Genomic DNA, 20,357 nt, shown 5'->3' with positions numbered 1-20,357 from the left:
AGTGTGGCGCCCGCCTCTGGCGTCACGGGCGCGCCGTCAGTGACGCCATCGGTTGCCAAGCAGACTGGGGCCTCGCGGCTCTTCAGCGTCGCGGAGCAGTCCTGCGTGTCTGGCTCCTCCTGGATGGGTCCCTTCGAATGAAGACGAAAGGGGTGTGGAGAAACGGTGAGGCCTCTTCGCTTCCGGCCTCCTCCCGCTCACTACCAAGTGTCCCCAAGAGGCAAAAGGTCCCAAATGCCTCCCTCGATTTTCTTGACAAGATGGGACTTTCATCCTTGGAGGGCAGGTGCGGAGATGCCAAACTTATGCTTTTTGATTTCAGAAACAGAGTGTTTCCGGTCTGAGGGATAGGGGGCCGATAGCAGGACCCTAATATTTCCCTGGCATGCATTCTTCCAGGTATTCGTTCGTCTTTACCATTCCATAACATTCGTGAGCCGACGCTGCCGACCCTGCCCTGGGGACACCGCGGTGGAGGAGACTGGTCCAGTCCCATGTGGAGCTCACAGTTCAGTGGGGGAGTTAGACGCCTCACCACCACCAGGTAGGGATGGTAGAGTATAAGCTGCAGGACTGGGTCACTTGGGGACGCAGGGAGTGTGCGAGGTCTGTCGCCCGCCCCTGAAAGCACAGGATACTGGGGCTGGGGTTCTGGAGAGCCCACTCAGCCTCAGACAGGCCCCCGAGGAATGGCAGCATTCAGGGACCTTTTACCGAGCATGCATGCCCAGCTCACTACTCTGTCCTCGGTGTCCAGTATAAAGCCTAAGTCTCTAAGTAGTTATTCAATAAACAAATGAGGGGAGAGGTGGTGGGGTGAGAATAAAGCTGGGGACTGAGGGACGAGGGTGGGGCAGGATGAAGTGTGGGGGTCGAGGGCAATGGTGGGTGAAGTAGGGATGCGGAGAAGAGAGGAGGACACTGAGTGGGTCATGAGACTGATTGGCTGTAGAGGGCGGGGCTGTAGAGGGCTGTATCCAGGGTGAGGTCCCAGCTCTGGGCTGGGGATTAGATGGAGCAGACCTTGAAATGCTGATGTGAGAGAAGGGACAGCTTTGGGGGAGATGCTGATAACAATGTGGGTGTGAGGAGTTAAGGGGACATCCAAGGACTGGCTGAGTCACTGGCCCAGGGACAAGGGGAGATGGCATCACCACTGAGATAGCACATTTCGGGGAGAAGCTGAGGCCAGCTTCTAAATGCTTCAAAAGGGCTGAGAAGCAGAAGGGGGTGCCAGGGGCTGATGTAATCCAGGTGGGTTTCCTGGAAGAAAGATTAGCAGCTACTACTCCACAATGCTTAATTCTCAAAAGGTGCCGTTTCTCTCAAACATTGCCACCCTTCTGCCTTTTGTAGGGTCTTTTGCTATTAAAAAACAAAATCAATTAGCATGTCTGCCATTTGTCTATGAGCCTTTCCAGGGGCTTTAAAAAGTACTGTCCAAATGTCCATCTACAGATGCATGGATAAAGAAAATGTGGTACATATATATACAATCGAGTATTACTCAGCAATCAAAAAGAATGAAATCTTGCCATTTGCAACAACGTGGATGGAACCAGAGGGTATTATGCTAAGCAAAATTAGTCAGAGAAAAACAAATATCATATGACTTCACTCATGTGGAATTTTAAGATACAAAACAGATGACCATAAGGAAGGGAAGCAAAAATAATATAAAACAAGGAGGGGGACCATATATGAGACTCTTAAATACAGAGAACAAACTGAGGGTGGGGGGATGGGCTAAATGGGCAAGGGGCATTAGGGAGGACTCTTGTTGGGATGAATACTGGGTATTATATGAAGGGGAAGAATCACTGGAATCTACTCCTGAAATCATCATTGCACTCTATGCTGACTAACTGGGATGTAAATTAAAAAATAAATAAGTGAAATTTAAAAAATTAAAAAAAGAAAGTACTGGTTGTTAGGAGAACAAAAAGATAAATCACAGACTGGCAGAAAATATTTGCAAAACATATACCTGACGATGGACTTGTATCCAAAATATACAAAGAACTCTTAAAACTCAACCATAAGAAAACAAACAATCTACTTAAAAATAGACAAAAGTTATGAACAGATATCTCACTGAAGGAGATGTACAGGTGGCAAATAAGCACGAAAAGTTGCTAATACCATGTCATTAAGGAATTGCAAATTAAAACAATGAGATAACTCTACCCACCTATTAGAATGTCTAAAATCCATTTAAAAAAGTGGTACCAAATGCTTTCGAGGATGTGGAACAACAGGAATCTCATTCATTGCTGGTGGAATGCAGAATGATACAGCCACTTTGGAAGACGATCTGAAAAGATCGTCTGTATGACTACAAATATATAGCATTCTAGAAAAGGCAAAACTAGATCAATGGTTGCCAGGAGATCATGAGGTGGGGGATAGGGATGGAAAGGTGAGGCTCGGCATTTTTTTTTTAAGTTTATTTATTTATTGTGTGTGAGAGAGAAAGAGAACACAAGCGGGGTAGGGCAGAGAGAGAGAGGGAGAGCCAAGAATCCCAAGCAGGCCCCATGCCATCAGTGCACACCACTATGAGGTCATGACCTGAGCCAAAATCAAGAGTTGGATGCCTACCCAACTGAGCCACCCAGGCGCCCCGAGGCTTGGCATTTTTAGGAGCGTGAAACTATTTTGTGTGATACTGAAATGGTGGGTACATCACATTATGCATTTATAAAAAGCCACAGAACCGTACAATACAGAGTGAGTCTTAATGTGAAGCATAGATTCTAGTTAATAATGTTTACTCTTGGTCATCAGTTGTAACAAAGGTACCATACTCCTGCAAGATGGTAATAATAATAAGGGAAAATATGTGTGGAGGGACAGGAAGTATATGGGAACTTTCCTTTCTTTTTGGGTAACTTTCTGTAAGCATAAAACTGCTCGTGAAAAATAAAATCTATTAAAAAAGAGAATTGGCTGAAAGTTGGAATATTATCTAATGAAACATCTATAACCATGACCTAATGATAACTAATCAGATACACCTTGACTGAAGCTATGGCATAAAAGGATTCTGTATGTTTTGGAAGAAAGGCTAAAACCAAATAAGAGATAACTACTACAGTTTCCCCTACAACTCTAAAGAAATGCCACCCGGAAATTATTAGAAACATCCACTCAAGCTGCTTATGTGACCATCTCCCTGGCAGTCACTGATGAGCTTCTCACCACTCTCCTCCAGTCTCTGTGCTGTGGCTTTGTAATGTGTCAGCTTGACCAGGCTGAACGACCTGTATCTTGGAATTACCTTCTCTGTATGATTTCAATTAGGATGGACCCATAGAGAGTCTTGGGCAAGATTTGGTGGGCAGAAGTGAAGCAGCTGCCGTTTTGCAGATCACACAGGTTGTCACTGGCTGGCTCTGCTGGGTCATCACGTTTGCACAGGGCAGCAGCCGGGCCAGCAATTGTTTCACCTTTTCCTGGATCTTCCTCCCAGCTTCTCAGCTCCTGGGCCAGGTGTGGGTTTATCTCCGTAATGAAGGATGGCAGCTGTTCCTGTGGACGTTCACACCACCAAGGGCAGAGGCCCCCTTGTCGAGTTTCTCCCCACTTTATGTCTGTCTTCCTTTCCTAACTGCCTGCCCTGTGCACTTCGAGTGCCAGCATCAGACCCTAAGGCCACAATGTTAGGGACTGCTTCATAACTCCAATTGCATAAGGTTAAATCCCAGTTCATCTGCCTATCTATCTATCCGTCCATCTATCCATCCCCCCAGTGGGTCAGCTTCTCTGATGGAACCCTGATACACTCTAAGCAGAGACTCTGGATGCCTGTGGAATTACTGTTACCTCAAGCTGTCGTTCACGGAGGAAGTTGCAGTGGCTTTCCTCTTCCTCTCTTACATAAGAAGAGGATGTTTTCGTCTCTACCCTCCAAAAGGCTGATACAAAAAGGTGAGATTGGCATCTTACAGAAGAAATATAAGTCCCCTCTGTACCCCTACTGTGTTCGGTCTGTTCAATATACTTGACAAAATAATTATCATCACCTGTATTCTGCTCCTGGTCCCTGTTTGACAAGCTTCAAGCTTTCACATTAGTGTCTGTAAATTGCTGCTGTATCACAAGGTGTTCAAAGACCAGCATTCTCCAGGGGCTTGTTAGAAATACAGAATCCCTTGCCCCTCCACTCCTGGACTTACTGTATCAAAACATGCATTAAATTTTTTTAATAAAAATTTTTTTTAATGTTTATTTATTTTTGAGAGAGAGAGCGAGAGAGCGCACATGAGCTGGGGAGGGGCAGAGAGAGAAGGGTACAGAGGGTCCAAAGCAGGCTCTTTGCTGACAGCCGAAAGCCCGATGCGGGGCTCGAATCCATGAACTGTGAGATCATGACCTGAGCCAAAGTTGGACGCTTAACCAACCGAGCCACCCAGGCGCCCCCTAAACATGCATTTTGATCAAATCTATCAGTGATTTGTATGCATATTAAAGCTTAAGAAGTGTCATCTATAGGACACTACTTTTGGGGGATAAAACCTTCTTTAGTAGCATTAATACCCAGAGATGGGTTCTTATCATTTGCCTCTTGGACATAGTGTTTTAAAATTTGTGATCAACATCTGGCACATTTTAGACTAGCCTGTCTCTAATTTCCTACTAACAATTGACCTTTTATGACCATGTCAACTGAAACATCAACTGGACCAGGTGAGAGACCCAGAAGGTGAGTCTTGGAAGATGAAGAGCTGGAAAGATTTGGCAGAAGTCACTAAGGACTACTACACGCCCAAACGCAACAACTCTACACCATCAAGTGTGTCCACATCCATTGAGTAAAAGTACAAAATACACATAGAATTTGCTTACGGCAACATGAGTTTGGTGGTTTCTTTCAGGGATGGAGGGAGGGAAGAAGAGAACAGAGGAGAAGGGGGAGGCATTTAATTTGTACATACAACATTTAATTTTCAAAAAGGAGATCCGGTGCAAGTATAGGAAAATGTTTACATCTGCCAAATGTGGATGTCACATGGGGGCTAGACTTGTTCTTCACAGTTTGTAGATTTGAAACACTTATTTAAATAAATTATGAAATTAAAAGTTAAAAAAAAAAAAGTGGGAGGAACATTCTGGGTGTTCTGTAGATGGTGGATCAGAGGAGGAGACAGGCCAGGGCCGGTAACTGGGGCAGGTGATGACAGAGTTGAGGCTTAGCAGAGGGCTGGTGGGAGAGATGATTGGGCTGAGTGGGGGACACTTATCCTTAGGTTAAGACCTTTCCAGAGAGGAAGATAGTGTTCTCACTGGGGCATTACCTGTCAAGGCTCCCTCCTTCCCATCTCTGGGATTTTATTCCTGCTGTGCTCCCTACCTCTATCACCCTTCATTATCTTCAATGGCTACCTCCTCCTCAGTCTTTTAAGTCTTATCTCAGATGTGCCCTTCCATGCAAGCCTTCTCTGACTCCCCCTACCCCCGACCCCAGATTGGTTGGATTACCTCCTCTGGACTCTCACAGCTAAGCCTCTTTCTGGTTACGAATGTCCCCAAACCCAACTCAGTGTAGTGTTTTTCCTCCCAAATAAGAAATATCTTGGTTCCTGTGATTTAAAAGAGGTACTGCCTTGTCCTGGTTCAGGTGAGGTGTAATCCAGCAGCTCAAACACTGAAAGGCAATTATCATGAGCAAAAGTTCTGCAGTCTGACTCATTGGGTTTGAATCCTCATTCCACCACTCACAGGCTAAATGATCTAGGGCAAGTCTCTCAATCTCTGCAGCCTCAGTTTCTCATTTATGAATTTGGGACAGTAATAATATCTGTTTTTAGTGTTGTGGGGTTTAAATGAGACAACATGCATGGGCTCCTTGAACAGTGCCTGCAAACAGTTGACGGCTCAGCGACTATCATGATGTTATTGGGGACCCAGTTTCTGGCTCCTCTTCCTCGCACTTGCTTCTTTTTTGGCTCCTCCTTCATCCTAGTAGCTTTAGCTTCTTCCACCTGGCTGCAGAACAGCTTACCCTGCACCAGCCGAGGTGGAGGAGAAAGATGTGGTCTTAGAAGGTAACATGGAAGAAGTGGGCTGCTTCTCTCTACCATAAGCTCCAGAAACCATTTATCCCATTTTCATTTGCTCAGGCAGGGTCACATGCCCACTGCTGAACCAGCCTGCAGCCAGAACATTGGCTCCTAAACCTTAGAATGACCATTACAGTGTAGTCCCCAGTACTTCTTTTTCTCCCACTTCTCCAGATCAGACAAGGGCAGCTCTGTGATTCCGGTTCCCAAGGCCAAAATTCCTTCTTTCTCTTACACCCATATCATGCATCAGCAATTCCTATTTGCCTTTCTTCTTCCCCATTCTGGCCTAATATTCTATCACCTCCCATCTGGAATATCACATGAGTCTCCCTGCCGTCACCTGTGCACCAAAGTCTCCTCCCCTCCAGAGTTAGAGAGAGACTATTAACACCTGAGTTGGCACAGGTCACTTACCTTTCCAATGTCTGTTCATGTCACTCAGCGTAAAGTAAGTTCTCTTTGATCTTGCCTATGTTACCTCCCTGATTGCATCTCTAACCATTCCCTACGTTACTTCACTTCAGCTATACTGGCCTCCTTACTGTGTCTCAGAAATATCAGATGTGCCCCTCCCTCTAGGCCCTTGCACTAGTAGTTCCATCTGCCTGAGACTCTCGCCCCAGATACATGTCTGGTTCCCTCTCCTAAGTCCCGCAAGTCTTTGGTAAAAGTCAGATCCTAATTGGGGCATTACCTGCCTCTCTATTTCAAACTATAGCCCCTCCCCTATCTCTAATACTTCCAATCACCCTTACCATGCTTTATTTTTATTCCCCAGTACTCTTAATATTTTCTTAAGTTTATCATCTTTCACGCACCACCAGAATGGCACTGTAATAAATGAACAGTAGAACTTCACTGAATGAAAGAATAAATGAAAGGACAATTCACAGCCCCATCTGGTGGTTGGCCTGTCTTCTCCACTGGACTGCAGATGTCCTGAGGGCAGGGATGGGGTCTGTGTTGGTCACTGCTGTATCCCCAGCATCACCCAGGGCAGAGCCAGGCATGGAGAGGGTTGGAGGTCCTAAAGATAGGCAGCCGTATGTCTGCAAAGATTCCTGTGAGCAGATCTCTTGTCAGACTGAGGGTAAAGGACAAGTGTTGGATTTCCTCTTCAGGAGAGCTGGGATTGGGGGTCATCTTAGGGACCTTCATAAGCACCTACAAGGGTTCTTACAGGGAAGAGAGAACCCCACCTGCTTTGGAGAGTAGATGTGTGACATTACTGCCACAATGGCCTCCTTTTTGTTCCTTGAATCTCCAAGCTCATTCCAGCATTAAGGCTTTCTGATTGCCATTCCTACTCTGGGAACCCTGTTCTCACAGTTCTTGGAGCAGCTCTTACACTTAGGCTTCCATGTCTCAGCTCAAAGAACATCTTAGAAAGACTTTCTGTGGCAAAGCCAGCTAGGTGTCTATTGGCTGTGCAGTCTAAGACTACATTTTCCAGAGACCCCTGCAACCAGGTGAGGCCATGAGATTAGCTATGTCCAATGGGCTGAGAGCAAGAGGTGTATGTCACCTAGCACCAAAGCTTTATTTGTTACTGAGGTATAATTGACAAAAATGTAACATATTTAAGGTATACAACATAGTTATTTGATGTATACACTGTGAAATTATTACCACAATCAATACATCCATTACCTCGCACCTATTTTTTTTTTTTTTTTGGTGAGAATGCTTAAGATCTACTCTCTTAGCACATTTTAAGTATACAATACAGTATTGTTCACCATAGCCACCATGTTATACATTAGATCCTAAGATCTTACTCATTTTATAACTGAGTGATGTATCTTTTTAACAGCCTGTCCCCATTTCCCCCAGCCTCCACCTGGCAACCATCATTCTACTTTCTGTTTCTGTCAGATTGGCTTTTTTAGATTTCATACATAAGTGATACCATACCTTTTGTCTTTCTCTTTCTTATTTTACTAGCATACTGCCCTCAAGGTCTATCCGTATTGTTGCAAATGGTAATATTTCATATTTCTCATGGTTTAATAATATTTCTTTGTATATGTATTGGTATATCCTCTTTATTCCTCTGTCCATTGAAGGGCTATTTCCATATCTTGGATGTTGTGAATAAGGCTACAGTGATTACGGGAGTACAGATATCTCTGAGACAGTGATTTTTATCCTTTAGATATATTCCCAAGGAAGTGAGATGGCTGGATCATGTGGTACTTCTATTTTTAATATTTTGAGGAGCCTCCATATTATATTTTATAGTGGCTATACCAATTTACATTACTACCCAAGAGTGTATAAGGATTCGCTTTTGGGCTAAGGATTTTAAGAAGCAAGTGGGGGTTCTCTAGTCTCTCATCTGCCTAGGTTCAGAAGACTCTAAGCACTTATGATGGTGGAATTACCAAGTGGAAGGAGCCTGGATCCCTAACTTAATATGTGGGCAACCAGAAATGCCCACTTTGGGAGGTTCTTTAAGTGTGAAGTAAGCTATTTTGTGAGCTACTGAAATGGTGGGGTTTATTTGTTACAGCCACTGGCATAACTCTAAACAATATACTCCTAGACCTCATTCTAGCTTAGTGTACCTCAAACTATTTGTGGTTGCAGAGTAGGACTCATTTTTTGATATCTCCAAAATGTCATGTACAGATAGATTCTTTTGGTCTATGTCCTGTCCAATAAGACAAGTCTGTTGATTCTATTGTTGGATGTCACGGCCATGTCAAATTTCTGTGAGTTTTGAACTGCTTACTGGAAATTTCTGCACTTAATCTTGTTGCAGACCATCAACAGAAGTGAACCACTAGTGGCACTGCTTTAGCTTATTGCCCTATTTGATTTTTCTCCTTATCATTTACCGCTCCCTGTAATTATCTTATTTACTTAGAGGTCTATTTGTTTATGGTTCTTCCCAGTAGAATGTAAGCTCCTTCAGAAAGGAGACTTATCTTGCTCTGTTGAATCTCCAGCTCCTAGTACAGTGCCTGATAAGTCATAGGTGCTGAGAAATTATTTGTTGAATAATGAATAAATGACAAGCTTTGGTGGTGAGGGGGGACACGAGGCCATCATAACTGTAACAGAAGCTCTCTACAATTGTAACTTGACCTGAATTCTTATCAGTTCACTGACAGCTGCTTGACTTCCTGGCTTTCTGGTAGACCACAAGTACCCAAGATTAGGTCAGGCCTCTTACAACCGTCCTCTCTAGGTTCACCCTACTAGAGATTAGACCGCACTGAACTATCACTCTCTGATGATATGTCTATCTTTACCTGATTCATAAGTTCTGAGAGGGGTATGGTTGGATCTGAAGTGGTCACTGCTGTATCTCCAGAGTCAGGTTGCAGAGCTAAGGTCCTTGGCATGAACAGATTTATGACATGAATGCATGATGTGAGCAGGAGGGGAGACTTCCCTGGGGAAACAGTGGCATACCCTGCCTCCATGGCCCCCATCCCTTGGCAAGATCCCAGGGTTGGTCCTGAAGGTCCAGTGGGCTGCCCAACCTGCCCCTTTCTTGCCCCATCAACTACCTCAAGGTGCTGGCTCAGGCTGTCAACACTTGGCAACCAGACATTTTGGAACAGGTGTCCCATTTGGCCCAAATGGATACTTAGAGCCAAGGTATGTAACACTGTTATATATTTTTAGTGGTTTGCTGAAAAGGAGGTTAACGAGAAAATAAGTCCACCATGAGGAAAATCAAGATGGTGAATGTGATGATGCTTCCCAAGACAATCCCCAAGACTGCCATGTAGTAGACTTGCTGGGACGTCTCAGCTGCCAAGGCTCGGTTATTCCACTTGTTGCTGTGCCTTGTCTGATTAGAGAGGAGAGGCAGGACAGGAATAGTTGGCTTCAGTGGGTTATTGTAATGGGTGAGCTATGGGACTGTAAGGACCCAGGTGGGGATTTGAGCCCACAGGAGGGACAAAAGAAAGAATTTGAGTCAGGGTCAAGGCCAGGATGAAAAGGAAAGGAGGAGAGGATTAGCCTGATGCAGATTCCCACCTGGAGAGAGAAGATCAAGGCTACAATGCCTATGGGAAAACATAGGAGTAAGGCACAAATGGACAGGCACATGTGGTCTCTGGGGGGCTTGTCCTGCAAAATTTCAAACGCCTGTGGGGAGGGAGTGGGTTATGGCTCAGTATGGCTTCTGTACTGTGCTGTCCCCTCTGACTCCTTTTCAAGATATTTGGCTGTATAGATTCTTCTTTGATTTCCTTAAAAACTCTTACCAACCCCTTCTAACTCCTACCATGTGCCCTCTAATCTGTTCTTATTCCAATACCTCCTTCTACCTGGATCTCCCAGCATCCCTCCACCCCTATGCTCTATAGTCCCTGCCTATTCCCTGTCTCCTATAACCTCTCCCTGTCTTCTATAACTGCCTTCAGGTCCCTACAGCATGTCTCACTTGGCCCCTAACACCACCCCCACAAAGCCCCTTACTGACTCTGATGACTGTCACTTGTCCTCCGTGAAACCTCAACTGAGTCGTTAACAAACTCTGTTCCTATAACACCCTCATGGTCCTCCCAAAGCAGCCTTCTTTTTGCCCCTATAAAACACCCTAATAAGAAGACCCCTACTCAACACTTGAACACTCTCACTTTCCATCTGTGAAACCTCCTTTGTTCCCTTATAAAACTCTTACCCTATAAAACTGTGAATGTCTCCAATAGCTCTCTCCTTATCCCACTTGTAATATCCCTCACTTTGTCCCCATGAACCTGTCGTGGTCCTGTTATGAGCCTTACTGTTCGCCCATAAACTTCTCTCTTCCCCTTCCCCCCACCCATTACCTCTCTGTTGGCTCCTCTTAAGACCTTCTTTGACCAACTCTAAACTCTAAGTCCTCTCCCTGTCATAGTCTCATAGCCTCTTTTTGTCCTCTTATAAAGGCCTGCCCTTTCTCCCTCTACCACCTTCTCTCCACCTCTGAAACCAGAGTCCTGACCGTCTGAACCTCTCCTTCCTCCACTCATAGCAGCCTCCCTGTTCTCCTAAACCGGTGTTCCCTCTAGATAGTTCTCTTCTTATAACACCCCCTCTGCCCCCTGAAACCCTTCTTGCCCCCTCATTCTGCCGCTACCCATGCTTTCTCCCACCCTATCCCCCCGTAAATTCCCTCCCTGCCCCTTCAAACACCTCCCATCAGGGTATCTGGATCTGGGTACAAGGAGGCTCTCCCTCACTCCAACCCGCCATGGGTTACCGTGGAGACCATGCTGGACCAGCCTCCTATCTTGCCTTTCTATTACTATTGGCTGATTGGAGGTTGTCTGTGATAGGGTGGGGAATCCAATACTCATGTGGCTACTGATTGGTCTGAAGGAGTGCAAGCTCTTCCTACTCTCTTAGGTGATTGGTCAATTCTGGGAGTTGCTTTTTATTACAGTTTAGTTTTGAAGGTGATTTATATATTTTGGATAGAAGTCCTTTCTCAGGTATGTGATTCGCAAATGTTTTCTCTGGGTGTGTAGATTATCTTTTTTGTTTTCCAACAATGTCATTTGGAGAGCAAAGTTTTTAATTTATATTAAGCCCAAATTATTTTTTAATTTTATTTTATGACGTCCTTTTGGTGTCATGTCTAAGAATCTCTTCTTAATACAGTGTCAGGAAGATTTTCTCCTATGTTTTCTTCTAAGTGTGTGATAGACTTACATTTTACATTTAGATCTATGATCCATATTGAGTTCATTATTTTATAAGAGGTGAGGTTTTAGATGAGATGGTGATGATGATGATTTTCATTTGGTTTTTCAATTAATTAACACCATAAAAAAACCTGTTCGTTCTCTGATAAGTTGCACTGGCCTTCGTTTGAAAGTAAATTGTTTGTAATTAGCACCATTAAAAAAAAAACAAAAAAACAACCTGTTTGTTCTCTGGTAAGTTGCATTGGCCTTCGTTTGAAAATAAATTGGATATATATATCTGTATATATCCAGAAAGATATATATACCCATCCAATTTATTTTCAAACGAAGTCCATATATATGTATATATGGTCTCTTTCTGGACTTTTTATTCTGTTCTGTTGATCAGTGTGTCCGTTCCTTTGCAAATACCATGTTCTCTTATAATGTAGCTTTATAGTGATTCTAAAAATTGAATGAGTATTCCAACTTCATTCTTCTTTCACAGAATTATTTTGACTCTGCTTGTATAGATCTACAAATCTTGTTGGTCTTTTAATAGGAATTGCATTAGAATTTCAGATCAATTTTAGGAGAGACATTGAGCCTCCATTTCACTGTAATTGGAAGCCTCTCCATTTATTTAGTTTTTTTTTTTTCTTTCTTTTTTTCAGCAGCTGCAGTTTAAACACATGGCTGATACACATAATAGTTTAGATTTATGCCTAACTACTTGCTTTGCGGGGCTATTGAAAATGGTATTATGATTATCATTGTTTGCTAGCTGTTATTTATTTTTATTTACTATTTTGATGGAACTATAATTAACGTAGTGTTATATTAGTTTCAGGTGTACAATGTAATGATTCAACAATTCTATGTATTACTTAGTGCTCATCAAGATAAGTGTATTCTTAATCCCCTTTATTTATTTAAATTTATTTATTTATTTTGAGAGAGAGAGAGAGAGAGAGAGAGAGAGAGAATCCCAAACAGGCTCTGTACTATACAGAGCCTGATGTGGGGCTTGAACTCATGAACTACAAGATCATGACCTAAGCGGAAGTTGGACACTTAACCAAATGAGCCACCCAGGCACTTCTCTATTTGTGTAAATAAATTTGATTTCTGATTGTTCATTGCTAGCATAAGGAAGCACATTAGATTTTTGTGTGTTGATATTGTAATCTGTGATCTTGATAAACCCATTTTTATCAACTGTAAGAGGATTTTTTTGTTTTTTGTTTTCTGAGTTTTTTGTAAATTCTTTGGGGTTTTCTATACAGACAATCATGTCATTTACAAATAAGGGTAGTTTTATTTATTCCCTTAAATCCCTATGACATTTCTTTCTTTTTCTGACTTATTGTGCATATTAGGACTTCCAGTCTGATGTGGAATAGGAATAGGAATAGGAGAGATGTGGAATAGGACATTCTTGCCTTGTTGCAAATTTTAGAGAGAAAACTTTTCCCTTCATTGTTATGTATTATTTTAGATAGGTTTTCTGTAGATGCCCTTTATCAAGATGAAGAAGTTCCTTGTTAGTCCTGGTGTGCTGAATTTGTATGGTGAATTAATGTTGAATATTTCCAAATGACTTTTCTGTATCAGTTAATAACATGGTTTTCCTTCTTTAGATGGTTAATATAGTGGATTGCATTGACTGATTTTCTAATATTGAACCAGCTTTGCATTCTTGGGAGAAACCCCAGTTGGTGATGGTGTATTTTTTTTAAGTTTATTTATTTATTTTTGAGATGGTGTGGGGGGGGTGGTGGGGGAGCAGAAAAAGAGGAAGAGATAGAATCCTGAGCAGGCTCCACGCTGTTAGCGCTGAACCCGACACGGGCTCAATCTCACAAACCATGAGATCATGACCTGAGCCAAAATCAAGAGTTGGATGTTCAGCTGACTGAGCCACCCAGGCACCCCAGCAATGGTGTATTCTATTTATATACTTCTGGTTTTGGATTTCTAATACTTTATTGAGAATATTTCTGTCTATATTCATGAGAGATATTGGTCTATAGCGTTGTATACACAATCTGCCTTAAGATGATGCTGGCCTCATAAAACATATTGGGAAATATTCTCCCCTCTTCTGTTTTCTGGAAGAAATTGTGTGGAAATGGTGTTTTTTGGTTTTTTTTTTTTTTTTTGGTATAATGACCAACGAAACCATCTGGGTCTGGAGATTAATTTTTCAGAAGATTTTTAGTTTCAAAATCTTTAATAGATTTCTTTAATAGATACAAATAGATACAATTTCTTTACTAGATACAAAACTACTTAATTTCTTTTTCTTGATTAGTTTTGAGTTTTTGTTTCTGAAGGATGGGCCAATTTTCACCTTAGTGGTAGAATTTATGTGTAAAGACTTGTTTGTAGTTGTCCTTTATTTTCCCTTTAGTGTCTCAGGCACATGTAGTGGTATTATGTCCCTCATTTTTGATATTGGTCATTGTGTCTTCTGTCTTATTTTGTCAGTCTTACAAGAGGTTTATCAATCAGTCATTTTCAAGAACCAGCTGTTGGTTTCATTGATTTTCACCATGGTTTCATTGTTTTTCCCTGTTCAATTTCATTGATTTTTACTCTTATCTCTTCTGGTTTTCTTTGGGAGGGGGTGTTTATTTTGCTCTTATCTTCTAGTGTCTTAGGTTGGAAGCTTAGATTGTTAATTTGAGACATTTCTTATTTTCTAACATAAGCATTTGAGGTTGTACATCTTCTAAGCACTGCTTTAGCTGCACTCCAAATATTTTGATACCTCATATACTTCAATTTTGGTCTGAAATGTTTTAGAAAACATTTTCTAATTGCCCATGACCCATGAATTACCCATGGGGAAATTGCATGTTTTTTCCCCAAGAATTGGGAGATTTTCATGTCATCTGTCTGCTATTGATCCTTGCTTTACTTTTATTATGGCCAACACATCAGCTTTATATTTCTATTTAACAAATCACCATACACTCAGTGACTTAAGACAATAGCGATTTATTATCACACAGTTCTGTAGGTAAGAAATCCAGAAACTGTATGCCTGAGTTGTCAGGATTTCACCAGGTTGAAATGAATAGGTCTACTGAAATGTGTCCTCATGTGGAGCTCTGTTCTCATGCTCTTCCGAGCTCGTGTGGTTGTGGCAGAATTCAGTTCTTTGTGGTTTGGGAACTGAGGGCATTCTCTTTTCCTTGCTGGCTATCAGCTAATATCTATTCTCGGTTCCTAAAATCTATGTGCATACTTTGCTTTGTGGTCCTGTTCATCTCAGAGCTATCAAGGGAGAATCTCCCTCCATCAAAGTCCCTCTCACACTTTGAGTCTCTGACTTCCTCTGTCTCTGACCTCTAGGCCCAGATATAAAGGCCTCATGAATTTAGGTTAGGTCCACCTAGGTAATGTCCCTTTCTTAGAGTCAGCTGTGCCACATACCTAACCTAGTCACAGGAGAGATATGCCATCATATTGACAGTCACAGATTATATAGGATAATACCTCAGAGTGGGCAGGAATATTGGTATGGGGGCATATTAGAATTCTTTTTTTTTTTTTTTTCAACGTTTATTTATTTTTGGGACAGAGAGAGACAGAGCATGAACGGGGGAGGGGCAGAGAGAATGGGAGACACAGAATCGGAAACAGGCTCCAGGCTCTGAGCCATCAGCCCAGAGCCTGACGTGGGGCTCGAACTCACGGACTGCGAGATCGTGACCTGGTTGAAGTCGGACGCTTAACCGACTGCGCCACCCAGGCGCCCCTAGAATTCTTGAAGCACAGTCAGATAATATGACTCCATGTGGTTTGCTTTGTGTGGTTTCATATGCTTTTTATAATTTTAATTCTTAGAGATTTGTTAAGTTTGTTTAATGAGAAAGGATAGTTTCTATATTGATGAGGTCCCATATGTACTTGAAAAGAATATGTATCTGCCTTCTTTGGCTAGAGTGTTGTATAAATGACAGTTAGATACAGATGGTTGATAGTATTCAATTTTTCTACATCTTTGCTAATTTTCTGTTTACTTGTCCTACTAGTTATTGAGAGAGGAATGTGAAGTCTTCAACTATAATAGTGGATTTGTTTATTTCTCCCTTTGTTTTATTTATCAGGTTTAACATGTATTTTGAAGTTCTGTTGTCAGTGCTCATACATTTAGGATTCTTATGTCTTCCTGTTGAATTGTCTCTTTTATCATTATTTAATGTGTTTCTTTATCCTTTTTAATTATCCTTGCTTTGACATCTACTCTGTCTGATGTTATTATAATCACCCATCTTTGTTTTGGTAGTGTTTTTTAAAATTTATTTTTTTAATGAGAGAGAGAGAGAAAGAGAGAGAGAGAGAGAGAGGAGCACGCACAAGTGGGGGAGGGGCAGAGAGAAGAAGAGACAGAATCCCAAGCAGGCTGTGCACCGTCAGCACAGAAGCCTGATGTGGGGCTTGAACCCATGAACTGTGAGATCATGACCTGAGCTGAGACCAAGAGTTGGACACCCAAGTGACAGTGCCACCCCAAGCACCCTTATTTGGTAGTGTTTTCATGTCTTTCCCCCAACATTCTTTACTTTATTATCCTACATACATCATTATATTTAATGTGGGTTTCTTATAGACAGTATATAGGTGGGTCTTGTTTTTTAATTTTAATACATTCTGAAAATCTCTATATTATAACTTTTGCATTTAATGTGATGATTGGTATATTTGGCCTCAATTCTGCCTTTTTATTATTTGTTCTCTATTTGTTTCTCTGTTTTTCGTTTTCTTTCATTTTTCTTTTCATTTTCCTTTTTCTTTCCTGCTTCTTTTTGGATTTCTTGAATATTATTTTAGTACTCCATTTAAGTTATCTCTTGTGATTTTTGAGGATATATCTTTGCAAATTTTGCTAGTTGTTGCTGTAGAGATGACCATAAAGGTAATTAAAGTTTTCATGGTCTACCTAGAATATTTTACAATTTCAAGTGGAATATAGCAACCTGCCACAATATTAATCCCTCCACCTTGCCCCCTTTATATTTTAGTTTCTGTATGTATTACATCTACACACATTGAAAAATCTCATCACTGTTACCATTTTTGCTCTCAACTGTCACATATATTTTCAAGAACCAAAAGAAGAATAATATTTCATGTTTGCCCAGATCTTGACCAATTTATATTGCTTCTACTTCTTCCTGATACTCCAAGTTTTCCTCTAGTATCATTTCCCTCCTCAAGAATTAACTTTAGCATTTATTTTAAAGTAGGTCTGTGACAATGTATTCTGCTAGTTTCCTCTTACCTTCATTCCTGAAGAACATTTTCACCAGTTTTGGAATTCTGGGTTGACAGTTCTTTTCTCCCAGCAGTTAAAAATATTGTTCCCCTTCCTTTCGGCAGTCAAGATTTCTAGTAAGACCTTCACAGTCTTTTGAATTTTTGTTTCTTTCTAGGCATGTGTAATTTTTTCCTTGGATGTGTTCATAACTTTTTCTTTGCCTCTGGTTTTAAGCTGTTTGAGTAATATGGTCTGACCATAGATCTTTGAGTAGATGATTTTTTTTTTTTGAGGGTCATTGAGCTTTTTGAATGTGTAAATTTAAGCCTTTTGCCAAATTGGGATGTATTTGATCATCCTTTCCTTCTTTGTAAAAACTTTTTTTGAAGATACTATATAAAGTTCCCTTCTGGGACTCTCATGGTATGCACATTAAATCTTTTAGTACTGTTTGCTTCCAGTTCCCTGCGGTTCCGTTAATTTTTGTTTCAATTTTTTTTCTCTCTCTATTGTTCAAATTGTGTGATTTCTATTTTCAAATTCGCTCTTCAAATCAACTATTTCCTCTGTCATCTCCATTATTCTATGTAGCCCCTACACTGAGTGTTTTTATTTCATTATTATGTTTTTCAGTTCTATAATTTCCATCTGATTCTTCTTTTTATTTAGAAATAAACTTTTATTTATTTTAAAAATTTCTTTTTTTTTTAAATATAATTTATTGTCAAGTTAGCTAACATACAGTGTATGCAGTGTGCTCTTGGGTTTGGGTGTAGATTCCATGATTCATCACTTATATACAACACTCAGTGCTCATCCCAAGAAGTGCCCTCCTCAATGCCCATCACCCATCTTCTCCTTCCCCCTGCTCCCCCATCAACCTTCAGTTCTCTATATTTAAGAGTCTCTTATGGTTTGCCTCCCTCTCTGTTTGAAATTATTTTTCCCTCTTCCCCTCCCCCATGGTCTTCTGTTAAGTTTCTCAAATTCCACATGTGAGTGAAAACATAGGATATCTATCTTTCTCTGACTGACTTATTTCACTTAGCATAATACCCTCCAGTTCCATCCATGTTGTTACAAATGGCAAGATTTCATTCTTTCTCATTGGCAAGTAGTATTCCATTGTATATATAAACCAAATCTTCTTTATCCATTCATTTGTCTATGGATATTTGGGCTCTTTACATAATTGGGCTATTATTGATAGCAGTGCTGTAAATATTGGGGTACATGTGCCCGTATGAATCAGCACTCCTGTATCCTTTGAATAAATTCCTAGTAGTGCTATTGCTGGGTCATAGGTTAGTTCTATTTTTAATTTTTTGAGGAACCTCCACACTGTTTTCCAGAGTGGCTGCACCAGCTTGCATTCCCACCAACAGTGCAAGAGGGTTCCCCTTTCTCCACATCCTTGTCAACATCTGTTGTTCCCTGAGTTGTTCATTTTAGCCACTCTGACCGGTGTGAGGTGGTATCTCAATGTGGTTTTGATTTGTATTTCCCTGATGATGAGTATGTTGGGCATCTTTTCATGTGTCTGTTGGCCATCTGGATGTCTTCTTTGGAAAAGTGTCTATTCATGTCTTTTGCCCATTTTTTCACTGGATTATTTGTTTATTCAGGTGTTGAATTTGGTAAGTTCTTTGTAGATTTTGGATACTAACCCTTTATCTGATATATCATTTGCAAATATATTCTCCCATTTTGTCAGTTGCCTTTTAGTTTTGTTGATCGTTTCCATTGCTGTGCAGAAGATTTTTATCTTGATAAAGTCCCAATAATTAATTTTTGCTTTTATTTCCCTTGCCTTCAGAGACGTGTCAAGTAAGAAGTTGCTGCAGCTGAGGTCAAAGAGGTTGTTGCCTGTTTTCTCCTCTAGGGTCTTGATGGTTTCCTGTCTCTCATTTAGGTCTTTCATCCATTTTGAGTTTATTTTTGTGTATGGTGTAAGAAAGTGGTTCAGTTTCATTCTTCTGCATGTTGCTGTCCAGTTTTTCCAGCACCATTTGCTAAAGAGACTCTTTTTTTTCCATTGGATACTCTTTCATGCTTTGTTGAAGATTAGTTGGCCATACTTTTGTGAGTCCAATTCTGGGTTCTCTATCCTATTCCATTGGTCAATGTATCTGTTTTTGTGCCAATGATGATTACAGCTTTGTAGTAAAGTCCGGGATTGTGATGCCTCCTGCTTTGGTTTTCTTTTTCAACATTACTTTGGCTATTCAGAGTCTTTTTTGGTTCCATACAAATTTTAGGAATATTTGTTCTAGCTCTGAGAAGAATGCTAGTGCAGTTTTGATTGGGATTGCATTGAATGTGTAGATTGCTTTGGGAAGTATTGACATTTTAACAATATTTGTTCTTCCAATCCATGGGCATGGAATGTTTATCCATTTCTTTGTGTCTTCTTCAATTTCTTTCATAAGTTGTCTAATGGTTTCCAGTGTATAGATCTTTTACCTCTTTGGTTAGGTTTATTCCTAGGTATCCTATGGTTCTTGGTGAAATTGTAAATAGGATTGATTTTTTGATTTCTTTTTCTGTTTTGCTTCATTTTTGGTGTATAGAAATGTGACCAATTTCTGTACATTGATTTTATATCCTGTGACTTTGCTGAATTCATGTATCAGTTCTAGCAGTTTTTTAGTGGAATCTTTTGGGTTTTCCCTGTAGAGTATCATGTCATCTGCAAAAAGTGAAAGTTTGACTTCTTCTTTGCCAATTTGGATGCCTTTTATTTCATTTTATTGTCTGATTGCTGAGGCTAGGACTTCCAACACTATATTAAACAGCAGTGGTGAGAGTGGACATCCCTGTCATGTTCCTGATCTCATGGGGAAAGCTCTAAGTTTTCCTCCATTGAGGATTATATAGCTGTGGGCCTTTCATATATGGCTTTTATAATGTTAAGGTATGTTCCTTCTATTCTGACTTTCTTGTGAGGGTTTTTATTAAGAAAGGATGCTGTATTTTGTCAAATGCTTTTTCTGCATCTATTGAAAGGATCATATAGTTCTAATCCTTTCTTCTATTAATGTGATGTATCACATTGATTGATTAGTGAATACTGAACCAGCCTGGAGCCCAGGAATGAATCCCACTTGATCATGGTGAATAATGCTTTTAATTATACTGTTGAATTCGATTTGCGAGTATCTTGTTGAGAATTTTTGCATCTGTATTCATTAGGGATATTGGCCTGTAATTCTCCTTTTTAGTGGGATCTCTGTCTGGTTTGGGAATCAAGGTAATACTGGCTTTATAGAGTCTAGAAGCTTTCCTTCCATTTCTATTTTTTGGAACAGCTTGAGAAGAATAGGTATTAACTTTGCTTTAAATGTCTGGTAGAATTCCCATTGGAAGCCATCTGGCCCAGGACTCTTATTT

General features: G+C 40.8%; 2 protein-coding genes across 5 annotated transcripts in view; one reads left to right on the top strand and one right to left on the bottom strand.

The window, feature by feature from the left end:
• Nucleotides 1-20,357, top strand: part of ATP4A (ATPase H+/K+ transporting subunit alpha) — a 108,998-nt gene that overhangs the window by 12,509 nt on the left and 76,132 nt on the right. The window contains exons 1-2 of one of the 3 annotated variants that reach the window (XM_047836739.1): nt 1-165; nt 400-544. The gene's annotated coding sequence lies outside the window, so the exon portion shown is untranslated. Of the gene's footprint in view, nt 287-399; nt 545-20,357 lie in introns of all 3 variants that reach the window. The other 2 variants (XM_047836737.1, XM_047836740.1) reach the window with 2 other exon arrangements.
• Nucleotides 9,643-11,294, bottom strand: LOC125153615 (synapse differentiation-inducing gene protein 1-like). 2 transcript variants are annotated; one of them, XM_047836990.1, is made up of 3 exons: nt 11,272-11,294; nt 10,062-10,172; nt 9,643-9,870 (listed from the first exon to the last, which is right to left on the bottom strand). In XM_047836990.1, exons 1-3 carry the CDS (start codon nt 11,281-11,283, stop codon nt 9,721-9,723), a joined length of 273 nt encoding a protein of 90 aa, XP_047692946.1. In that variant the 5' UTR covers nt 11,284-11,294; the 3' UTR covers nt 9,643-9,720. The 2 variants fall into 2 exon arrangements, 1 of the variants encoding a protein (XP_047692946.1); XR_007147510.1 differs by having other exon boundaries at nt 9,648-9,870; nt 11,205-11,280.

This window comes from Prionailurus viverrinus, chromosome E2 (genome assembly GCF_022837055.1).
Source record: "Prionailurus viverrinus isolate Anna chromosome E2, UM_Priviv_1.0, whole genome shotgun sequence".
NCBI lineage: Eukaryota > Metazoa > Chordata > Mammalia > Carnivora > Felidae > Prionailurus > Prionailurus viverrinus.
The sequence above is the reverse complement of the archived record's forward strand: the minus strand, read 5'-3'. Positions and strand labels throughout refer to the sequence as shown.

What these genes read in the sequence shown, in the direction of transcription:
- LOC125153615 (XM_047836990.1), bottom strand. An exon ending in CCTTGATCTTCTCTCTCCAG is followed by an intron (nt 9,871 to 10,061) that starts GTGGGAATCTGC and finishes CTCTCTAATCAG; the next exon opens with ACAAGGCACAGCAACAAGTG.